Source organism: Leptodactylus fuscus, chromosome 5 (assembly GCF_031893055.1).
Source record: "Leptodactylus fuscus isolate aLepFus1 chromosome 5, aLepFus1.hap2, whole genome shotgun sequence".
NCBI lineage: Eukaryota > Metazoa > Chordata > Amphibia > Anura > Leptodactylidae > Leptodactylus > Leptodactylus fuscus.
The window spans coordinates 77,264,847-77,288,707 of NC_134269.1; the positions used below are offsets into that span (position 1 = coordinate 77,264,847).

General features: G+C 42.9%; 1 protein-coding gene across 1 annotated transcript in view; it reads right to left on the bottom strand.

Moving 5' to 3' along the window:
* MYO5C (myosin VC) overlaps positions 1 to 23,861 on the bottom strand; it is a 119,208-nt gene that overhangs the window by 4,557 nt on the left and 90,790 nt on the right. Inside the window, exons 27-39 of the mRNA XM_075273463.1 lie at positions 17,245 to 17,308; positions 16,532 to 16,612; positions 14,864 to 15,044; positions 13,536 to 13,629; positions 13,143 to 13,203; positions 11,238 to 11,334; positions 10,958 to 11,045; positions 10,773 to 10,871; positions 9,149 to 9,303; positions 7,501 to 7,590; positions 1,696 to 1,846; positions 1,341 to 1,623; positions 87 to 261 (exon numbers count right to left, since the gene is read on the bottom strand). Coding sequence (XP_075129564.1) covers positions 87 to 261; positions 1,341 to 1,623; positions 1,696 to 1,846; positions 7,501 to 7,590; positions 9,149 to 9,303; positions 10,773 to 10,871; positions 10,958 to 11,045; positions 11,238 to 11,334; positions 13,143 to 13,203; positions 13,536 to 13,629; positions 14,864 to 15,044; positions 16,532 to 16,612; positions 17,245 to 17,308 — 1,619 coding nt within the window. The remainder of the gene's footprint in view (positions 1 to 86; positions 262 to 1,340; positions 1,624 to 1,695; positions 1,847 to 7,500; positions 7,591 to 9,148; positions 9,304 to 10,772; positions 10,872 to 10,957; positions 11,046 to 11,237; positions 11,335 to 13,142; positions 13,204 to 13,535; positions 13,630 to 14,863; positions 15,045 to 16,531; positions 16,613 to 17,244; positions 17,309 to 23,861) is intronic.

A 23,861-nucleotide genomic window follows, 5' to 3' on the forward strand; every position in this document is an offset into this window, starting at 1 on the left:
CTATGGTCCAAACAATAACCTTATAACAATACACACATTTTAAATACACAGAATCAAACTCTATGACAATATGATAGTAACATTACCTGTACTGTAGAAAGCACAGTGCAGTGCTCACATATTTCTTTTGCATCTTCATCTTTGATTTTCTTAACCTGTAATAACCATGCTGCTTGAGAAAGGGGTTCTAAGGTCTCCTTAGCTGCACTTCCATGCAGATTCTTCCCCTGAAGCCATTCTTCCAGGTAGCTTATATTACATCTAGAGAAACAATAAAGATATAGGATTATTAGGAGGTTTTTTAATGAGATGGGTAGCAATGTTGATCCCCTGTTACCCACTGAACCCCTGTTACCCACTGTTACCCACAAAAGATTGCAATTTTAACGCAATTGAGATGAGACTACTGTAGGAAACATGATAGTAATGCGAATGACATCTTATATCTATTGTGGGTTGTCCCCGTTGCATGGGAAATAGCAGCACTGCATAATAGTGTACTGCGCTACACTGAATGTATCATAAAAACTTTTGTGATAGTTATGTAGCCCATGAAAAAGTGCGGCCCCATCCTAGATTGGCCCCAACATGTCCCTAATGAATAGCTTGTACTGTTGTCAAACAAGTATGTAGAGTATTGGCCTGAGAGCCTTATCCCTTTTCACCTCCTCTGGGCTCTGCAATGAGTGGATCTAGTGTTGTGAATCATCACGAGAGATATACAGATTCATTTTTATTTTTTTCTAAGGACAACCCTCTTCATGTAGCCAAGATGAAAATTCTTGGTTTGTATTAAGCCGGGAAACATGATTAAAACTCCAGTAGCCCAGTATTTACAATGTTTTTTTTATTACATAATCTTTCTAATTTATTTTATATTTTTACAATTGGGTAGTTTCACACACTTTGTTTTCTTTTTTAGAAAAAAATGCCAAGGTACTTTTTGAACCAAAGCCAAAAATGGATCCAGCAGGAGGGAGAAATACACATGCCCTTCTTTACTTTTTCACATGGCTTTAGTTACCCAAGATCAGTGGTTTGAGACGACCCACTTTCGAAGAATAAAAAACATTTACACTTCTCCATTGTCAATGAGCCCCATTACAGCCTCGACTCAATTCGCCCCTGCTTCTTTGGGCTGTGTTTAGTATACAAGCTGGGCTCTAGTCACTCGAATGTGGAAGAGCTGTAATATCAGATACAACCCATATACAAGAATGGCACTTTCTTGGGAAATAACAGTTTTTCCTAATCTCAAACACCCTCTTTAAAATATCTGCAGTTCTATATTGCATATCAAATTTGGATTCAGATTAATGCAAATCTCTCATGATTCGTACCTTATCTGCATTCCTTTCCTACAAGAGCACATGTCCTTACGCAGGAAAAGACTATTGAGAGTGACAGTGGAAATCAAGTAGAATAGCTGCTTTACTGTCTGCTTCAGGAGCTCAGGGTCCATGCCATGCTGACACATGGTAGTGTAGAAATAGCTCAGCTGCTGGAGTATTGAAGTCATAGTATATGCATCTGTATCATCTATACTGGACGAACGCTTGCGGAATCCTGTTGGCTTCGCCACTGAGATCCCGTGAAGACTTTCATATTCCAACATTCCAGGTACTAAGACATAATATATGTTAGTATTATCCAAAGTACAATCTTACTGTTTCTAGTAATAGTTTTTGTACTAACCAATCATTGGTTGGAGATTATTCTCCATCACTGTGATGAACTGGTGGTAGATACGAATAGCCAAGTCACTGATAATCTGCCGGTATTCTGATAAATCAAAATTCTTCAGACAGTTCTTATTCTGCAGTGGCGCATTATGCTTCATGAACTCCTGTAGGTTATACATATTATAAAGATAATCATTACAGACAGGTAAGTATTAAGTCATTTTCTGATCATGACTATAGAAGCTAATAAGACAGAGACGACATAGGGTCAAAGGCTTGACATGTCACAGATACATTTCCCCTTTCTTGTTTCCAGGAACAGATGAGACAACACTGTCACTATCCAGGATGTGATGTAATGGTTATAATACATCCCGTGTCAATTTGTCACTTCCTTAGAGTTTCAGTCCGGATTTAGGCAAAGCCCTTACGTAGCAGGCTGCAGCAAAAAGGCACTGCAAGAAAAACTGCAGCGGAAATGCATCCTATTACACTTATAGGGAAATCACTTTTCCGTAGGTATAATTGACATATTGCGATTTTCCAAAACTACAAGTTTTGGAAATTGTAGCGTCTCCTCTGCGTGTTATTTTCCGCAGTGTGTGGATGGAATTTACTACAGGGACCGCAAAATGCCGCTTTTTTTCTGTCACGTGGGACCTCAGCCTTCGGCTAAGGCCCCACGTTGCGGAAATGCAGCTTTTTTTGTTGCAGATTTTGTAGCGTTTTTTTAAGCCAAAGCCAAGAATGGGTACAAAAGGAATGGGAAATATATAGGAAGTTCTTATAGTTCTACCTCCTGCACAATCCACTCTTGGCTTTTGCTCAAAAAATCGCAACAAAATCTGCAACAAAAAAAGCTGCGTTTCCGCATTTTGGGGCCTTAGCCTTAAAGAGGTTTTCCAATCTAAAAATTGATGACCTATCTTCAGGTTAGAAGGTGGGAGATCCTACAAAGCGTTTCAAGCTTATATACCAAGTGTCCTGTGACTATACAAGTCTGTATTGCTGCACGAACAAGGGTACTAACGTTACCAATGGTAAAACAACAATAAATTATATTTTCACTTTTTGCAGAACGAACAGAGTGATTGGATTTATATTAATATCAATTAAAGATCGGTAGGGGTTCGACACCTTGGCCCCCAGGTGAACAGCTGTTTGAGGAGGCTACAGAATATGGGAGAGCACTGCAGCCTTATCAGTACTTACTAAGTACAGCACACTACATTTGTGTAATGTCTGTATTTGTTATTGAACCTCAGCCCATTCATTTCAATGGAACTGAGCTGAGATACGTCACATGGCCTAAAAAGTGGAAAAATTGCTCAGGGAACAGCGTAGATGCTTCAAAAAGCTAATCCTCGGGAATCCTGGATGCCAGACTCCCACAGATCTTCAATTTACTACAGATTTTGATCCCATTAGTTTTGTTGAAATAGACCAGAACAATTTTTCTAACAAACAGATTTTCTGGGAGTTGTACTGGTCTGTATTAACAAAGTTAATGAGATCTATGCAATGTACAGTATATTGTTCAAAAAGTTAGTCTAAGTCACTGGTTCTTAACCAGGGTTTGATCGAACCCTAGGTCCTATGCACAGTTAATTTTGTGTACCAGTAAAAAAAACATATACCTATGTCTTGAATTTGTAAAAAAAAAAATCATATTTGATTTATCAGTAAAGAAGGGTTCGGTGAATGTGCATATGAAACTGGTGGGTTCAGTACCTCAAACAAGGTTAAAAACCACTGATCTAAGTTCACATAGAATTTTTTGCAGGCATTATGTGAAATCACCCTGTAAATGCTCACTATAATATGTTCTGTATGAGAATAATTTTGGGTGGTTTTATAGAAACATATCATGTCTTTATGCTGCTTTCACTGTAATAAGTAGTCATTAGAGATGGGAGAGTACTATTCGAAACGGGAGTAGTACTCGCTCATTTCTAGTAGTCATCCTTTGTGTAAAATCAGTATTGAGACCTGTACATTCTTGTGGACTAAGCTGTAGGACCCTCACCGTTGTCAAATTCAAGCCATATCTCATTGACATGTAATTCATTTCTATAAGTGAAAAACTCCTTTATTATAAAATAGCATAATAAATAATAATAATTAGAGATGAGCGAACATTAAAATGTCCGAGGTTCGAAATCCAATTCGAACAGCCGCACACTGTTCGAACGGATTTCGAACCCCATTATAGTCTATGGGGGGAAATGCTCGTTACAGGGGTACGCAAAATTCCATAACATTATACTTACCAAGTCCACAAGTGACGGTCGGGCTGGATTCTCCTTGAAGTCTTCTCCCGGCGCAGCGCCCCCGCGGCGTCTTCCGGCTGGAATTCACTCTGCCTAGGCACCGGCCCGACGCCTGAGCAGAGCCGACTGCGCATGCGAGGGCATGCCCGCGCATGCTCAGTCGGCTCTGCCTAGGCCGGATGCCTAGGCAGAGTGAATTCCAGCCGGAAGACGCCGCGGGGACGCTGCACGGAGAAGACTTCTAAAGGTAAGAGAAGAACTAGCGTTGTGTAACATCTCTGCCTGTTCGGGTCACTGCACCACCCTCTGCTCGCATGCTGCGGCGCAGGAGGCGTGTGGAGTTTGAGAATCTGCTTAAAGTTTTTAGTTGCACTGTGTGAACACGGCTCTAGTCCTTAATTGGATTTGCACCACACCCATCTTCTGCCAAGGTTGCCTCTGTCCATTAAGTGGTTAATCTGGCCTTGCCCTGTGATTGACAGCTGCCTTTCTGTGAACTCCATGGGCGGGTTCTTCCTCCCTATTTAGCCTTGGTTCCCATTCACACCAGTGCTTGTTATTGCCGTGCGCATACCTGCTCTTACTGTCCCTGTTTGCTTATACTATTATACTTGACCTTTGGCTTTTCTCATTGACTATTCTCTTGACTCCGATTTGGCACTGCATCGCTCGGCTGTTGCTGACCCCTGGCTACCTGACCTCCCTTTTTTGTTGTTCGTCTTGTCTGCGTTTTGTGTTTCACATATTCAGGGAGGGTTTGTCCTCGTGGTTGTCGCCTATTACCTAGGATAGGGCCTGGCAATAGGAAGGGAAAGCGGGGGGCTTCAGCTTAGGGCTCACTGTCTCTTGTGCCCCTCCCAGGGTTTAACAGTTCTGGGAATTGCTGTCTTAGCCATTCCCTTACATAATAACAAGCCCAAAAACCTACATCCATTGCTTCCCTACAGACAGCATGGATCCTATTCAGTGCTTTGCAGCCAAGTTGGAAGGTTTGACCGGCCTGGTAGCTGAGCTTGCTAAACAGGTTCAGACCCTAACTGACGCTGCTGCATCATCCCCAGCTGTTTTGGCACCTTACAAGGTCAAGATGTTACTCCCGGATCGTTTCTTAGGGGACCGTGACAAATTTGAAACTTTCAGGGAGTCTTGTCGCTTGTATTTTCGGATTAATCCACATGTGACTCAGGCCCAAATGGTGGGAGTGGTTATATCTCTGCTACAGGGGGACCCACAAGCTTGGGCCCTTAAACTCCCTCCTGACGCTGATGAGTGGTCTGATGTGGAAAAAATTTTTAAGTCCCTGGGCTCTATCTATGCTGAGCCAGACCACATTGCGCTTGCGGAATCTCAACTCCTCACCATGCGGCAGGGAAAACGCTCTGCAGAGGAGTATTGCGCAGAGTTCCGTAAGTACAGTGTAACTGCAGGTTGGTGTGAGTCAGCTCTAAAGGCTCACTTTAAAAAAGGTTTGTGTGACCGTGTTAAGGAGCTCTGGGTTGGTCACCCAGATCCCCCGACGCTTGAGAAAGCCATGACTTTGGCGGTCCGTATTGACCGCAAGATCCGAGAAAATTTAAAAGAGAGAGTAGGGTCTGTTGCCTCCAAGTTTTCTGTCTCTTCCTCTCTCTCCTCTGAAAAACCTACCTTTCCTCCCATCACTTCTGGTGAGGAACCCATGCAACTGGGAGCTATGGACGCCAAGACACGACGAGAACATCGTCTCAGGAATAACCTGTGCCTGTACTGTGGTTCCTCTGGTCATGTCATCCGAGACTGCTCTATCAGACCATGGTCACCTGCGCAAAGACTTCAGTGCCTGAGTGGTAATCGGAAGAACCACTCAGGCAACCAGGTATTTGGTGGGAATAACAATAAGATGTTATCTGTGTCTCTGTCCTCTGGGGACAGATCTGTTTCTGGCAAGGCCCTAGTTGACTCTGGGTCTGCAGCAAATTTTATTAAATATTCAGTTGTTGAATCTTTGGGCATTGAGCTTTTGCTACTTGATACACCTATGTCTGTTACTGGAGCGGATTCTACTCCACTGGCCAGGGGTAAAGTCAGGTTTAAAACCCCCTTGATCTCTTTGCAAGTGGGTTCTACACATTCAGAGGTCATAGGCCTTTTTGTTATGGAGAATCTCTCTGCTGATGTTATTTTGGGGTTCCCCTGGCTGAAGCTCCATAACCCTATTTTTGATTGGGGTAAAAAGGAGTTTGTAAAGTGGGGAGATCAGTGCTCATCCCACTGTATTGCTTTACATTCTGTAGATTGTATCACTGTGGAGAAGGTCTCAGCTACTAAAAGTTGGGAGCGCCCCTCCGGTATTAAAACCTGGTGGTATCAGAAACGCCGGATGAATAAAAAATGTTTGCCTGGTTCTCAAGCATCTGTGGTTCAAGCAGAACCAAAATACAAGGCAGGGAAAACTCAGAATCCCTCTAGAACTGGTTTGTCTGGTGAGGGTCCGGTGGCCCCTCATAAAAGGGGGGGTACTATAACATCTCTGCCTGTTCGGGTCACTGCACCACCCGCTGCTCGCATGCTGCGGCGCAGGAGGCGTGTGCAGTTTGAGAATCTGCTTAAAGTTTTTAGTTGCACTGTGTGAACACGGCTCTGTCCTTAATTGGATTTGCACCACACCCGTCTTCTGCCAAGGTTGCCTCTGTCCATTAAGTGGTTAATCTGGCCTTGCCCTGTGATTGACAGCTGCCTTTCTGTGAACTCCATGGGCGGGTTCTTCCTCCCTATTTAGCCTTGGTTCCCATTCACACCAGTGCTTGTTATTGCTGTGCGCATACCTGCTCTTACTGTCCCTGTTTGCTTATACTATTATACTTAACCTTTGGCTTTTCTCATTGACTATTCTCTTGACTCCGATTTGGCACTGCATCGCTCGGCTGTTGCTGACCCCTGGCTACCTGACCTCCCTTTTTTGTTGTTCGTCTTGTCTGCGTTTTGTGTTTCACATATTCAGGGAGGGTTTGTCCTCGTGGTTGTCGCCTATTACCTAGGATAGGGCCTGGCAATAGGAAGGGAAAGCGGGGGGCTTCAGCTTAGGGCTCACTGTCTCTTGTGCCCCTCCCAGGGTTTAACAGTTCTGGGAATTGCTGTCTTAGCCATTCCCTTACACGTTGATTGGCAGAATGTATAGCATTCTGCCAATCAACGCTGGTTCTGCATCGAACCTTAAACTTCGAACAGCTAGTAGTGTTCGATTGAGTACGAGTATTTCGAGTACCGTAGTATTCGATCGAACACTACTCGCTCATCTCTAATAATACAAAAAGTGTAATTTACTAACAAAGCTAGAGTCCTCAATATATTTACACTTCCACATTTACAAACACCTTCAGTATAAAAAAAAGGAACAAGAAAACTGTAAAACTGTTATTCAGTCCCCTGTGGCCGACACAGGTGTATACCACCCAACAGTTGCTTCAGCTGAGAGGGGACCATTGAGCTGTATAGTAAGACCACAACTATGTTATAGCCACTTCATTTTTCAAGCAAATATTGACATAACCAAGGTGTGAATTACAACTTACCTCTTCTCCGCTGTACTGCTTCAGACAGTTGAGGAAATGATGGACGTTGGACAGCCAGAAAGATAACATTTCAAAATCATCTGAATGTTCCTAAATAAAAAGGAAACAAAAAGTGTTAATCAATATATTTCTATCTTGCAAATGCTGAGTAACTATGTAGTGACAACTGTTAAAAGCAGCAGGGAAACTAGTGAGAAAATCTGCTGACATCAATGTGATCATTCTAGTAAGGGTCTGCTACGTTTTTCTTAAATATTACGGAATAGAATATTCTAAATAAAAAAAAAAATATATATGGTGTGAGGCCTTTTACCAAGTCTCCCACATTTCTCTGCCACTTTTTTTTTTTTTTCTTTTTTTTTTTTTTAATGTAGATTGTGAGCCCCACATAGAGCTCACAATGTACATTTTTCCCTATCAGTATGTCTTTTTTTTGGAATATGGGATGGAAATCCATGCAAACACGGGGAGAACATACAAACTCCTTGCAGATGGTTTTTTGCCCATGGCGGGATTTGAACACCAGGACTCCAGCACTGCAAGGCTGCAGTGCTAACCACTGAGCCACCGTGTGGCCCCTATTTCTCTGCCACTTTGGTCCATACACAACGTGCTTAAAGGAACTATCAAACCCAGGATAGGGAGGTTTTGGTGTATTGTCAGGGAAGACAGTGAACTATTATGTAGAGGTTTTCAATCTGCTGGAAAGTTCGGCCAGCGGTGATATGGGAAAGGGATGGATCAATGGTGAATCACACCATGCCTCCCACACCTTTGCAAACATCTGGGGGAAAACCTATGTTTGTACACCAGCTTTTTCATATTGGATAGTGTTATTTACTAATTTCTTCCATTGTCCCCAGTTGATAGTTTGTCACCCATCCACCTGAGTGCAATGGCCTTCCTGACAAGGAACAAAGATTCACGCAAAAATATTCTCATGCGATATGGTCATGGTACTTTAGGACCCTGCAGCTCATGCAGGTCCTGGACCCCAGTGCACTGAAAGTATCATGGTAGCTCCCATAGCTTTGTACACAGTGCTCATTGAGTGCTGTGTACACAGCAATTAGGAAGGCAAAATAAACAATGGCTGCACTCTCTTGGAGGACCAGCTGTGGTAGTTCCCCAATTCTGCACTGGACAATTTTGTGTGTATATATGTTCTTTCAAGGTTAAGATTGGACCTCCCGGACTTATATAGTCTATGGAAGGTCTGGAATCAGTTCAAATAATGACAGGGTTCTGACACCCAAGCCCCTGACCAGTCACCTATTTCAACAAGCTGCAGTGTTCAGGTGAGTGCTGTAGCCTCTTCACTACTTATCAAGCACAGTATTGTACATTTACATAGCGGTTGTGCTTAATATCACAGCTCAACTCATTCATTTCAATAGGACTGAATTGCAATCAGACTATGTGACCGTTGAACATGATATCACATGGACTGATACTTCAACTAGCTGATCTGCAGGGGTTCTTGGGAGTTGATTGCTGCTGATCTTCAACGGTCTGACCTAACCTAAGGATAGATTATCCATTAAAAAGTTTTTTAAAAACCCCTGTAAAATAAGTTAATTCAGCTGTTTATTAGTATTAGCACTCATAGATGGCTCTAGAACAGACATGCAATATGGCATCCACTCACTTTTATAACCTGCTTGATGCTATTGATAGAAGCATTCATTAAAGATTTGATTCTCTCGGCGTCATTAATGTAGTCTGTGAATCTAACACACATGAAGAGGATGTGAGCTGGGAGTCCTGGTATCATATTCACCACGACGCCTCTTGGCTTAATATCTATCATAAAAGAGAACATAACCCCATGTCACAAGGAATACAAACACTCATTAACTTCTAAAACAGGACCTGTCACCAAGTACAAAATGATAAATGCCATACATCAATTTTATTGCTGTGGCCCTGATCAATTTGGCATTTTTAATTTTAACATCCATCCTCCCATTCTAAAGATCCTTGGAAGGTTATATGTAAACTAGCTCTTATTCACCAAGTGGTGGTATCCTACTGTTTCTATCATAGAGAATAAAGAAGCTACCGCCTACTTGGTGAATTTGCATGCATAATGTATAAAATTGCATAATTTGATGTGGGACACAGTGAAAATATAATGATGTATGGCATTTAGTATTTTGCACTTGGTGACTGGTCCACTTGAAATGACTCCTAATATTGATATAAACATCACATTGACAAGTATTGATAAATCACATTCTGTTCTTGTTACTAGAGTGATGTATAAAAGTCCAGAGAAATAAAAGCTGTTAACATGGTCTATAAAGTTTCAGGGGAGTTCTGTGGGTGCAGTACAGATCTTTGAGAACATTTTTGGTACCAACCCTAGACTAGTTTGTTGTACAGAATGAGGCTATATACATAGGCCAGCCTTGGGCTGAGACTGTGAAGTCGGTTTGGATGCTACAGTATATACAGTAGTACATGTTGGTGGAACAGGCCATTACACTGCAGTCTGTGTGGGTAGTCTGTTGCTGTTGTGTACCTTGTACCTACTGAAGTAGAAATGTTTAAAACAAAGATCCCCTTTGGGGTAATTCCAAATTATGGAATTTTTGGTGGGACATGGCTTTGGTGGATCACAGCTTTTTAAGTGAATGGTGCTGGAAAGTGTTAGGGCCCATTCACACTACGGATACGCTGCCTGATTCTGAACATTAAAACACGGTCAGAATCAGCACGTATAAAGCAGATCCCATTCATTTCAATGGGAGCTGGCATACGAGCGCTCCACATTGAAATGAATGGGCTGCTTTTTACTCTACGAGCGCTCCCATTGAAGTGAATGAGAAGCGCTCTCGTGTACGGCTCGGACTGAGCCGAGCGCCGGGCCCCTTCACACAGCGAGCTGTACACGTGAGCGCTTCCCATTCACTTAAATGGGAGCACTCGTAGAGTAAAAAGCAGTCCATTCATTTCAATGGGGAGGGCTCGTATGCTGGCTCCCATTGAAATGAATGGTATCTGCTTTATACGTGCTGATTCTGACCGTGTTTTAACGTTCAGAATCAGGCAGCGTATCCGTAGTGTGAAGGGGCCCTAAAGCTCTTGCTGAAGGGGCCATGATTTAGAAGGGATGACTAAGTTCTTGCTGGCACTAGGAATAAAGACAATTAGAGGGATACATGGCAACCTTCACAACATGTCCTGTGCCCGTTCAGGATGTGTAGCCATAGTTAGATATATCACATTCATGTTTTAATTCTTAGTTTTCTAATACAGAACTTACATACCTAGAATAAGATTGCCAATGAGCTTAAATTCATCTTCTTGTGAGAATTCAAGCATTCCTAAGTAATCCTTAAAGACACTGGGTAGGCTGGTTTGGTTTTCTGTAAAACAATGTATTTCTCATATTAATAATAATAGAAGTGAAGTATAAGGCACATATATTACAGCTGGAGTTCTACATATATACCTGTTTCCATGGTTTTCGTGAGAGCTTTGATTTGATCTTGAAGTTTTTTAATCATTCTGTCCTTTTTATCCACCTGTTCTTCATAGTCCTTATAAAGATCGATAAGTTTCAACAAGTTAGTACTTTTATATAAAGTAACATGCATATTAACTGGTGCAGAGCAAAAGGGTAATCCCTATACCAAAGAACACAATCTACAACACTATTCGTGTTATGGGTAATGCCACATTTTACCGGCTTTATTTTTCATGCTAGAAATCTAAAAATCAGATAAATATACCTCAATATATTTTTCACTTTGCTCTATGGAATGAATGCCGTCCTCCTTGCCTTTCAGAGCGTCCCTTTCCAGATATTCTGTATGTTTCTTTCTCAGTCTGAAAAGATAGCAGTTATTGGCATACTATGCTGTTCAATGGCCACAGTATAAGGCCGCCAGAGTATTATATATTAAACACATTGGAAACATGGAAAGAACTTGTCTTTTTAGAGAAGATTGGAACTACAGTCCTGAAAAAAAGGCTAAATCTAGATTTATTATAGATCTATAGACCTCAGCCACATTATCACAGCTATGAAGTCTGAGCCAAGCAGAAGTACAGGTATCAGTAGAAGAAAGGAGGGAATTTATCATGACTTGTAGACCAGTTTCAGGCATACGAGGGATGAAAAAGTCACAATAAGCATTTCTCGACTGAAAATCTGTACTCTTGTATATTAAGGCAGTAGCTATACTAGAAGTATGAAAAGTCACCTTCTCCTTGATATATTTTGGTCGCAGGATACTACAGTATATTACAGAAGTGACAAGGTGCGAACTATCCAAAGCACTGCAGTGTTCCTCTCTTTGCAGGGTAGAGTCACTTACAGCAGATTTGTTTGCAGAAATTTATGAGACTGAATATAATTTCTATTCCCCTGAATGGAGTTGTTTCAGCAGTAAGCAGATTTCTGCATTCTCCGAACAGATAAAAAGGGCAATTGCAGAAATATCTGTAACAAATCTTCTACATGTGTATTAAGTGAAAAAGGTGGGATACAATATAGCTGCAATACTGCCAACCGGAAAGTCCAAAGCAAAGGTGGCAAAAGCATAGAAGTTCTCAATATAGATAAAGTGCAGGCAATATAGCTGTGACAAAAGCAGGCCACCGTATTATGATGGCCATCCAATCGATGAAAGGATCATTCATATGAACTCTACCACCATCGACATCAACAACTTAACTGCCCAATATGGTGCAGTTCAGTTGTTAAAAAAAAAAAAAAAAAAAAATCGCAATTAGCTTGCACAAATTTGGTGATTGACCACTGGTTGATCATGTAAAACATACATTGATCATGCATTATTATTGTTTATTTATATAGCACCATTAATTCCATGGTGCTTTACATTTGGGGGGTTAAATACAGTACACAAAATATACAGGTAGATATAATACCAACAGTGACCGACTGGCACAGTGGGGTACAGGGCCCTGCCCTCTACCCTACAATTATTTTCTTAGACTTCACTAATCTACATATTGCTAAAGCAAGAGTCACAATAGTCCTGTTATTGGTTTCACAAATACCATTAACCATTAGCTGTTTTCAGTGGGACCATGCAACAATCTAATATGGAAAAGGACCTTACAACTATCCCTCAAAAGCAGACTTGGGAGTTAGGACTGGGGCAGATGTATTTCAAATGCACAATCCTTTTGTTCTCCGATACATATGCTGTTACCTAAGGAGTCTAACAACAGCTTTCACTCCTCTCCCAGTTCAGTACACATGCATCGCTTGGTTGAGCATACATGTATATGGGGAAGTCAGGTGACATAGCTGTTAGTACAGTGATAGCTAGTCAAACTGTATGGCCGGCTTTAGTGGTCAGCACTGCAGCCATAATGCACTAAAGTTGTGGGTTTGATTTCAACCATGGAAACAACTCTATGTAATCTATATAATGTTTCTGTGGGACTTCCCTGGCTTCCCCAGATTAGACTGTACATTGTAATCATATACTGTGTATATATATATATATATATATATATATATATATATATATATATATAGATATGATTCAATCCACAGAAATCTTTTCACTCTTGTTTTGAATTTGACAGAGGTATTTCCATATACAGAAAAAAAACTCACAAGGGCACATTTAATTATTTGGGAATTTGCTATATTGACTTACTTGTGAGACATGTCTTCTTCCTGGTGGTGATTTCTGAGGTTGGATATTTTTTCTCCTTTGTCTATCATGTTTGGTGTGGTACAGAACAAATAAATGTAAAAAAAAAAAAAAAAAAACGTAATAAAGAAATACAAAAATGTCATATTAAATATTGCACATTTTTTTGACAACTGTACAGTTTTGGAAGCAGATAGTCCAGTGGTGTACAAATGGGGAGCTACTGGTGAGCTACAAAAAGTAATAAAATTAATAGAAGGGTGCTCAGCAGGTTATACATCTACAAATTAGATTTTATTTCTAAATGGTATTATCTTTGGCAGTCAAATTCCATAATACATGTATAAGAAAACAGTAACATTACTAATATATGGGAAAATGGGTTTTTTACAGTACCTGGCATTTTCATATTTTGCTCATAAACAACACCTTGAAGATCCATGTTTTGTTTCTCAAGATCAGAAATCTTAGTATTGAGAGATGTTATTGTCTTGAAGGTAAAAGATAGAGGTCAATATATGGAATATGTATTTCCCTGTAACATGTTATAACTGGCCTGTATGTAATAATAACTGATTATGTCTAACATACTCTTACCAAATATTGCAGAGACCAAATACTATGAAATAATATATTGCATGATTATATATGATTCTGTGGCAAAACTATATAGTGACACAGTTGTAAGCTGATTTGGCCCATTTTCCCCATAAACATGGGCATGAGGCAGCAGCAGTGCAGCAGGGTTTGGGGGGATTTCATACTAGAGATAGGTATAACTCCCTAAGGTGGACAGTAGATACTGTTCATGTGCCTTGTGGGAAAACCTCTTTAAGGGCTAGTTCACATGTAGCTTTTTGGTCCGGATTTTGACGCGGAATCCGCATCAAAATCCGGGTAAAAAAAAACGCCTCCCAATGAATTCAATGGGAGCTGGTCATTTGCTTTTACCGCTCGCGGAAAAAAAGCGACCTGCCCTATCTTGATGTGGATTCCACTGTGGCATCTGTGTCAAGACTATCCCTCCAGACTAGACCCATTCATTTAGGCCTAATCCAGAGCCACGACAGTCACAGAGCCACGTAACCCAGAGCCACAGAAGCCGTGACAGCCGCACCAGGCGCATTTTGGGCTAAATTCTGACATGGCGAGTTTTTCTTTGCAGATTTTGCTGCACTTTTTTGAGCCAAAGTCAGGAGTGGCTTGAAGGTCTTAGACACTTCCCTTCTGTTAAATCCACTCTTGACTCTGGTTTAAAAAAAATTAAAAAAAAAACGCAGCAAAACCTGCAACAAAAAAATGTTGTTTCCACAAAGTGGGGCCATAGCCTAAAAAAACATAGCAATCTATTCTGAGTAATATGCATATAAAAGATATTTGCTGCCATTAAAATAAATATAAAACAAAATACCTTCCTATAAAATTACTGCAAAAAATATTTCACCACAGTTCCTTTACTGAATCTCTGCTCTTCACCTTTCAATATCTACCAATTTCAGAGGAACCATGAAATGTTTAGTTTGGTTGTAACATGTAGGGCTTATTTTCCTCTTCCTATAACACTTAACTTCCTAATACTGTATGAAGCTCAGTGAGCAATGTAGAAATGCAGAGTCCTGTACCTTTATACACAGGAATGTTATGTCTAGCTAAAATTCACCTCTAGTTCCATCATCAGGCTGCACCCAAAAAGAATACACATTACATAATCTCTAATGTCACACCTTATTCTCAGAAGTCAACCTTGTAATCTCCTGTCTGAGGACATCATTTGTTTCTCTCTCTTCCTTCAGTGATTTTTGGATATTTTTGATGTCATCACTGAAATGATTCACTTTGAAATTTAGCAGCTCGATTTCCTTTTCATAAGCTTCCTTCTGGGTCTGAAAGTGGTTTTCTAATATTCTAGGAAGTGATAAAAAAAACATTTCAGTTTTGGGAGAGGGTTATAAGGGTAACAGTAGCAACTTTGTATGTATGGTATTTGCTGCTTTAGAGGTAGTGGCTATGATTCATGTTTGGTACATGAAAAATAAAACATCTTAACCAAAATGTTGCCTGTACGCAGAGAATGAACAGTACTACATAGTAACAGTAATGTATAGTGGCACATACACTCACCGGCCACTTTATTAGGTACACCATGCTAGTAACGGGTTGGACCCCCTTTTGCCTTCAGAACTGCCTCAATTCTTCGTGGCATAGATTCAACAAGGTGCTGGAAGCATTCCTCAGAGATTTTGGTCCATATTGACATGATGGCATCACACAGTTGCCGCAGATTTGTCGGCTGCACATCCATGATGCGAATCTCCCGTTCCACCACATCCCAAAGATGCTCTATTGGATTGAGATCTGGTGACTGTGGAGGCCATTGGAGTACAGTGAACTCATTGTCATGTTCAAGAAACCAGTCTGAGATGATTCCAGCTTTATGACATGGCGCATTATCCTGCTGAAAGTAGCCATCAGATGTTGGGTACATTGTGGTCATAAAGGGATGGACATGGTCAGCAACAATACTCAGGTAGGCTTTGGCGTTGCAACGATGCTCAATTGGTACCAAGGGGCCCAAAGAGTGCCAAGAAAATATTCCCCACACCATGACACCACCACCACCAGCCTGAACCGTTGATACAAGGCAGGATGGATCCATGCTTTCATGTTGTTGACGCCAAATTCTGACCCTACCATCCGAATGTCGCAGCAGAAATCGAGACTCATCAGACCAGGCAACGTTTTTCCAATCTTCAATTGTCCAATTTCGATGAGCTTGTGCAAATTATAGCCTCAGTTTCCTGTTCTTAGCTGAAAGGAGTGGCACCCGGTGTGGTCTTCTGCTGCTGTAGCCCATCTGCCTCAAAGTTCGACGTACTGTGCGTTCAGAGATGCTCTTCTGGCTACCTTGGTTGTAACGGGTGGCTATTTGAGTCACTGTTGCCTTTCTATCAGCTCGAACCAGTCTGGCCATTCTCCTCTGACCTCTGGCATCAACAACGCATTTCCGCCCACAGAACTGCCGCTCACTGGATGTTTTTTCTTTTTCGGACCATTCTCTGTAAACCCTAGAGATGGTTGTGCGTGAAAATCCCAGTAGATCAGCAGTTTCTGAAATACTCAGACCAGCCCTTCTGGCACCAACAACCATGCCACGTTCAAAGGCACTCAAATCACCTTTCTTCCCCATACTGATGCTCGGTTTGAACTGCAGGAGATTGTCTTGACCATGTCTACATGCCTAAATGCACTGAGTTGCCGCCATGTGATTGGCTGATTAGAAATTAAGTGTTAACGAGCAGTTGGACAGGTGTACCTAATAAAGTGGCCGGTGAGTGTATAACAGTGAAGTTCTGTAATGGAGGCCATAATGTGAGCTTCTTTAAATATCCTACCTAGTTGCTTTCTTCAAGCCTTCATATGCAAACCAAAGTTCACCATCTTCATTTATATTGCCCAATTCTTCCTGAGCAAGTCTAAAAAGAGTTACAATCAAAAGAAAAACACATCATTATTTAAAGGGAGTCTACCATCACCAAAATCTCTTCTAAAATTTCCCCACTGTGGGATTATTAAAGGATTATCTTATCTTCTAAACCATTTATACATTGTTGTCAGAGTTGTTAGTTGTCAAGTCTATCAATTTCTAATCCATATGAAAATGAGCTGTTTGGTGCACCAAAGGGCATGAATGTGTTTGTCAGAGCACCCCTTTTTGCTTTTGTCATCATTCATGAAGAACAGTCAAATGTTATGTTAGAGAGCGGTCCTAGGTGGCGACCGTAGAGGAAGAAGTGGCCCTGCCTCATGATCACCTGAACAACTCATCTGAATATGAATGTAAACTTGCACTCTGATGCAGGAAAAGTAAATTCATCATGTCACTACCCAGCCCTGTAACAGCATATATGTGGTTTACAAGAGATTTGGGTGGTGGTAGACTTCTCGTAAAGAAAGCTTCTGCTGATTTCACCAAAAAGTGTATTACAATGATGCAAAAATTCACTTTATCCAGGTGACAACGTGCAATTCTCCCACTGATAAAACATAAAATGCTCATCTCTGGAGTATGAGAGCACTACATAAATATGATAAGAATTTTGTATACCTGTTTTTAATATCTTCAACTTCAAAACTGTCCAAAAGCTGTCTGGCCATTTCAGACATCTTCTCTGTGACAAAATACAAGTAAAACATAGTGTATGAGCATTGTGTACATTACATGTGATACCAGAGGAGCCCAAGTGACCACTACGAATCACAACTCTAGTAAAGGTGAGTTATTGCCAGCCCTTTTCCTATCTCTCATATCATGTAGGGTAGGACTAAGGTGATATAGATGTAGTCTACAGGTTAGATTTCTGTATTCAAACCCCCCTACGTAAACCAGACCTCACAGTTTATACTCCAAACCTGAACTCACACCTGTCATGTATGTTCGAACATGAGATAGATACACTGCACATGAAATACAATGAGATAAACCTGGCATAAAATAATGCAGGATGCCTCTTGCTAATATGGAGAAGGCTAGGGTCTGTGTTAAAAGATAAGTTCTGTGAAAGTCAAAGGAACACTCAATGTCCAACAGGTAACTTGTTAGACACTGTCACTTAATTTTCCCACCAAAAAACTGTTAGCAACTCAATAAAGATAGGGACTGCCATATACTGTGCCAATAAAGCAGAAGTACTTTAAAAAGTTATGTGACCTGCTGCATTATAAGCATCAATATATATACATCATTACTAGAGATGAGCGAACAGTGTTCTATCGAACTCATGTTCGATCGGATATTAGGCTGTTCGGCATGTTCGAATCGAATCGAACACCGCGTGGTAAAGTGCGCCATTACTCGATTCCCCTCCCACCTTCCCTGGCGCCTTTTTTGCTCCAATAACAGCGCAGGGTAGGTGGGACAGGAACTACGACACCGGTGACGTTGAAAAAAGTAGGCAAAACCCATTGGCTGCCGAAAACATGTGACCTCTAATTTAAAAGAACAGCGCCGCCCAGCTTCGCGTCATTCTGAGCTTGCAATTCACCGAGGACGGAGGTTTCCGTCCAGCTAGCTAGGGCTTAGATTCTGGGTAGGCAGGGACAGGCTAGGATAGGAAGGAGAAGACAACCAACAGCTCTTGTAAGAGCTAAATTCCAGGGAGAAGCTTGTCAGTGTAACGTGGCACTGACGGGCTCAATCGCCGCAACCCAGCTTTCCCAGGATCCTGAATGGAATACACTGTCAGTGTATTCCCGTATACCCGATATATACCCCGATACCCGTTCCAACGGTGTGCCCCCCCACCTTCACCCCAGAAATACCCTGCAAGTCCCCTAGCAATAGAATTGGGGCTATATACACCCACAATTTTTACTACTGGTATACAGTGCCATTGTCTGACTGGGAATTCAAAGAATATATTGGGAATACAAATACCCTCATTTCTTGCTACTGCCATATAGTGCCAGTTTCTGACTGGTAATTCAAAGAATATATTGGGGTTACGTGCACCCACAATTTTTACTACTGGTATACAGTGCCATTGTCTGACTGGGAATTCAAAGAGTATATTGGGAATACAAATACCCTCATTTCTTGCTACTGCCATATAGTGCCAGTTTCTGACTGGGAATTCAAAGAATATATTGGGGTTACGTGCACCCACAATTTTTACTACTGGTATACAGTGCCATTGTCTGACTGGGAATTCAAAGAATATATTGGGGTTATAAATACCCTCATTTCTTGCTACTGCCATATAGTGCCAGTTTCTGACTGGTAATTCAAAGAATATATTGGGGTTACGTGCACCCACAATTTTTACTACTGGTATACAGTGCCATTGTCTGACTGGGAATTCAAAGAATATATTGGGAATACAAATACCCTCATTTCTTGCTACTGCCATATAGTGCCAGTTTCTGACTGGAAATTCAAAGAATATATTGGGGTTACGTGCACCCACAATTTTTACTACTGGTATACAGTGCCATTGTCTGACTGGGAATTCAAAGAATATATTGGGGTTATAAATACCCTCATTTCTTGCTACTGCCATATAGTGCCAGTTTCTGACTGGTAATTCAAAGAATATATTGGGGTTACGTGCACCCACAATTTTTACTACTGGTATACAGTGCCATTGTCTGACTGGGAATTCAAAGAGTATATTGGGAATACAAATACCCTCATTTCTTGCTACTGCCATATAGTGCCAGTTTCTGACTGGGAATTCAAAGAATATATTGGGGTTACGTGCACCCACAATTTTTACTACTGGTATACAGTGCCATTGTCTGACTGGGAATTCAAAGAATATATTGGGGTTATAAATACCCTCATTTCTTGCTACTGCCATATAGTGCCAGTTTCTGACTGGTAATTCAAAGAATATATTGGGGTTACGTGCACCCACAATTTTTACTACTGGTATACAGTGCCATTGTCTGACTGGGAATTCAAAGAGTATATTGGGAATACAAATACCCTCATTTCTTGCTACTGCCATATAGTGCCAGTTTCTGACTGGTAATTCAAAGAATATATTGGGGTTACGTGCACCCACAATTTTTACTACTGGTATACAGTGCCATTGTCTGACTGGGAATTCAAAGAATATATTGGGGTTATAAATACCCTCATTTCTTGCTACTGCCATATAGTGCCAGTTTCTGACTGGTAATTCAAAGAATATATTGGGGTTACGTGCACCCACAATTTTTACTACTGGTATACAGTGCCATTGTCTGACTGGGAATTCAAAGAGTATATTGGGAATACAAATACCCTCATTTCTTGCTACTGCCATATAGTGCCAGTGTCTGACTGGGAATTCAAAGAATATATTGGGGTTACGTGCACCCACAATTTTTACTACTGGTATACAGTGCCATTGTCTGACTGGGAATTCAAAGAATATATTGGGGTTATAAATACCCTCATTTCTTGCTACTGCCATATAGTGCCAGTTTCTGACTGGTAATTCAAAGAATATATTGGGGTTACGTGCACCCACAATTTTTACTACTGGTATACAGTGCCATTGTCTGACTGGGAATTCAAAGAGTATATTGGGAATACAAATACCCTCATTTCTTGCTACTGCCATATAGTGCCAGTTTCTGACTGGTAATTCAAAGAATATATTGGGGTTACGTGCACCCACAATTTTTACTACTGGTATACAGTGCCATTGTCTGACTGGGAATTCAAAGAATATATTGGGGTTATAAATACCCTCATTTCTTGCTACTGCCATATAGTGCCAGTTTCTGACTGGTAATTCAAAGAATATATTGGGGTTACGTGCACCCACAATTTTTACTACTGGTATACAGTGCCATTGTCTGACTGGGAATTCAAAGAGTATATTGGGAATACAAATACCCTCATTTCTTGCTACTGCCATATAGTGCCAGTGTCTGACTGGGAATTCAAAGAATATATTGGGGTTACGTGCACCCACAATTTTTACTACTGGTATACAGTGCCATTGTCTGACTGGGAATTCAAAGAGTATATTGGGAATACAAATACCCTCATTTCTTGCTACTGCCATATAGTGCCAGTGTCTGACTGGGAATTCAAAGAATATATTGGGGTTACGTGCACCCACAATTTTTACTACTGGTATACAGTGCCAATTTCTAACTAGGAATTCAAAATGCGCAAGGCTCCCGGAAAGGGACGTGGACGAGGCCGTGGGCGAGGTCGGGGGAATGGTTCTGGGGAGCAAGGTAGCAGTGAAGCCACAGGGCGTCCCGTGCCTACTCCTGTGGGGCAGCAAGCATTGCGCCACTCCACAGTGCCAGGGTTGCTTGCCACATTAACTAAACTGCAGGGTACAAACCTTAGTAGGCCCGAGAACCAGGAACAGGTCTTGCAATGGCTGTCAGAGAACGCTTACAGCACATTGTCCAGCAGCCAGTCAGACTCTGCCTCCTCTCCTCCTATTACCCAACAGTCTTGTCTTCCTTCCTCCCAAAATTCCGAAGCTTTACAGAACAATAACCCAAACTGTCCCTGCTCCCCAGAGCTGTTCTCCGCTCCTTTCATTGTCCCTCAACCTGCCTCTCCACGTCACGATTCCACGAACCTAACAGAGGAGCATCTGTGTCCAGATGCTCAAACACTAGAGTCTCCTCCATCTCCGTTCGATTTGGTGGTGGATGACCAGCAACCCACCCTCATCGACGATGATGTGACGCAGTTGCCGTCAGGGCATCCAGTTGACTGGCGCATTGTGCGGGAGGAGGAGATGAGACAGGAGTTGGAAGAGGAAGTGGTGGATGATGAGGACACTGACCCGACCTGGACAGGGGGGATGTCAAGCGGGGAAAGTAGTGTGGATGTTGAGGCAGGTGCAGCACCAAAAAGGGTAGCTAGAGGCAGAGGCAGAGGTCAGCAGCTTAGGCGAAGCCAGGCCACACCCGGAATCTCCCAAGATGTTCCAGTTCGTACCCAGCCCCGAAAAACTCCCACCTCGAGGGCACGTTTCTCGAAGGTGTGGAGTTTTTTCAAGGAATGCGCCGAGGACAGATATAGTGTTGTCTGCACAATTTGCCTCTCGAAATTGATTAGGGGCTCTGAGAAGAGCAACCTGTCCACCACTTCAATGCGCCGTCATTTGGAATCCAAGCACTGGAATCAGTGGCAGGCAGCAACGGCAGGACAAAGGCCGCCTGCCGTTCACGCCACTGCCACTGCCTCTGCCTCTGCCTCTGCCACTGCCACTGCTGACTGTGCTGGCGATGCACTCCAGAGGACGAGCCAGGACACCACTTCATCTGCCTCCGCCACTTTGTTGACTTCTACCTCATCCTCCCCTGGTCCTGTCTTATCTCCTTCTCCTGCACCATCAAAGGCACCATCAGGCGTTTCTTTACAACAACCCACCATCTCTCAGACATTGGAGCGGCGGCAGAAATACACTGCTAACCACCCACACGCGCAAGCCTTGAACGCCAACATCGCTAAACTGCTGGCCCAGGAGATGTTGGCGTTCCGGCTTGTTGAAACTCCCGCCTTCCTGGACCTGATGGCAACTGCGGCACCTCGCTATGCCGTCCCTAGCCGTCACTACTTCTCCCGGTGTGCCGTCCCCGCCTTGCACCAGCACGTGTCACTCAACATCAGGCGGGCCCTTAGTTCCGCGCTTTGCACAAAGGTCCACTTGACCACCGACGCGTGGACAAGTGCATGCGGACAGGGACGCTACATTTCACTGACGGCACACTGGGTAAATGTAGTTGAGGCTGGGACTGCTTCCCAAACTGGCCCGGTGTACCTCGTCTCCCCGCCTAACATTCCTGGCAGGGACACGAGAAGAACACCCCCCTCCTCCTCCTCCTCTACCGCCTCCTCCTCCGCCTCCTCCTCCGCCACCGCCTCCTCCTCCGCTGTTAGATTGACCCCAGCTACGAGTTGGAAACGTTGCAGCACTGGCGTTGGTAGACGTCAGCAGGCTGTGCTGAAGCTGATCAGCTTGGGGGACAGACAGCACACTGCCTCCGAGGTGAGGGATGCCCTCCTCGATGAGACGGCAATATGGTTTGAGCCGCTGCACCTGGGCCCAGGCATGGTCGTTTGTGATAACGGCCGGAACCTGGTAGCAGCTCTGGAGCTTGCCGGACTCCAACATGTTCCATGCCTGGCCCACGTCTTCAACCTAGTGGTGCAACGTTTCCTAAAGAGCTACCCCAATGTTCCAGAGCTACTGGTGAAAGTGCGGCGCATGTGCGCCCACTTTCGCAAGTCGACAGTAGCCGCTGCTAGCTTAAAATCTCTCCAGCAACGCCTGCATGTGCCACAACACCGGCTTTTGTGCGACGTCCCCACACGCTGGAACTCAACGTTTCAGATGTTGAATAGAGTGGTTGAGCAGCAGAGACCTTTGATGGAATACCAGCTACAAAACCCTAGGGTGCCACAAAGTCAGCTGCCTCAGTTTCACATCCATGAGTGGCCATGGATGAGAGACCTTTGTGACATCCTACGGGTCTTTGAGGAGTCCACAAGGAGGGTGAGCTCTGAGGATGCGATGGTGAGCCTTACAATCCCGCTCTTGTGTGTTCTGAGAGAATCCCTGATTGACATCAGGGATAACTCAGATCACACAGAGGAGTTAGGGATAGCATCCGATCCGTCACAGCTGGAGAGTAGGTCCACACATCTGTCCGCTTCACTGCGTTTAATGGAGGAGGAGGAGGAGGAGGAGGAGGAGGAAGAAGAGTTGTCCGATGATGTGATGGTGATACAGGAGGCTTCCGGGCAACTTCGAATCGTCCCATTGTTGCAGCGCGGATGGGTAGACATGGAGGATGAGGAGGAAATGGAGATTGAACTTTCCGGTGGGGCCAGAGGAGTCATGCCAACTAACACTGTGGCAGACATGGCTGAGTTCATGTTGGGGTGCTTTACAACCGACAAGCGTATTGTCAAAATCATGGAGGACAACCAGTACTGGATCTTTGCTATCCTTGACCCCCGGTATAAAAACAACATCTCGTCTTTTATTCCGGTAGAGGGGAGGGCCAATCGCATCAATGCTTGCCACAGGCAATTGGTGCAGAATATGATGGAGATGTTTCCAGCATGTGACAGTGGCGGCAGGGAGGGCAGTTCCTCCAGTAGGCAACCAAGTTCTCACCGGTCCACACAAACGAGGGGCACACTGTCTAAGGTCTGGGACACCTTGATGGCACCCCCTCGCCAAAGTGCCGCCA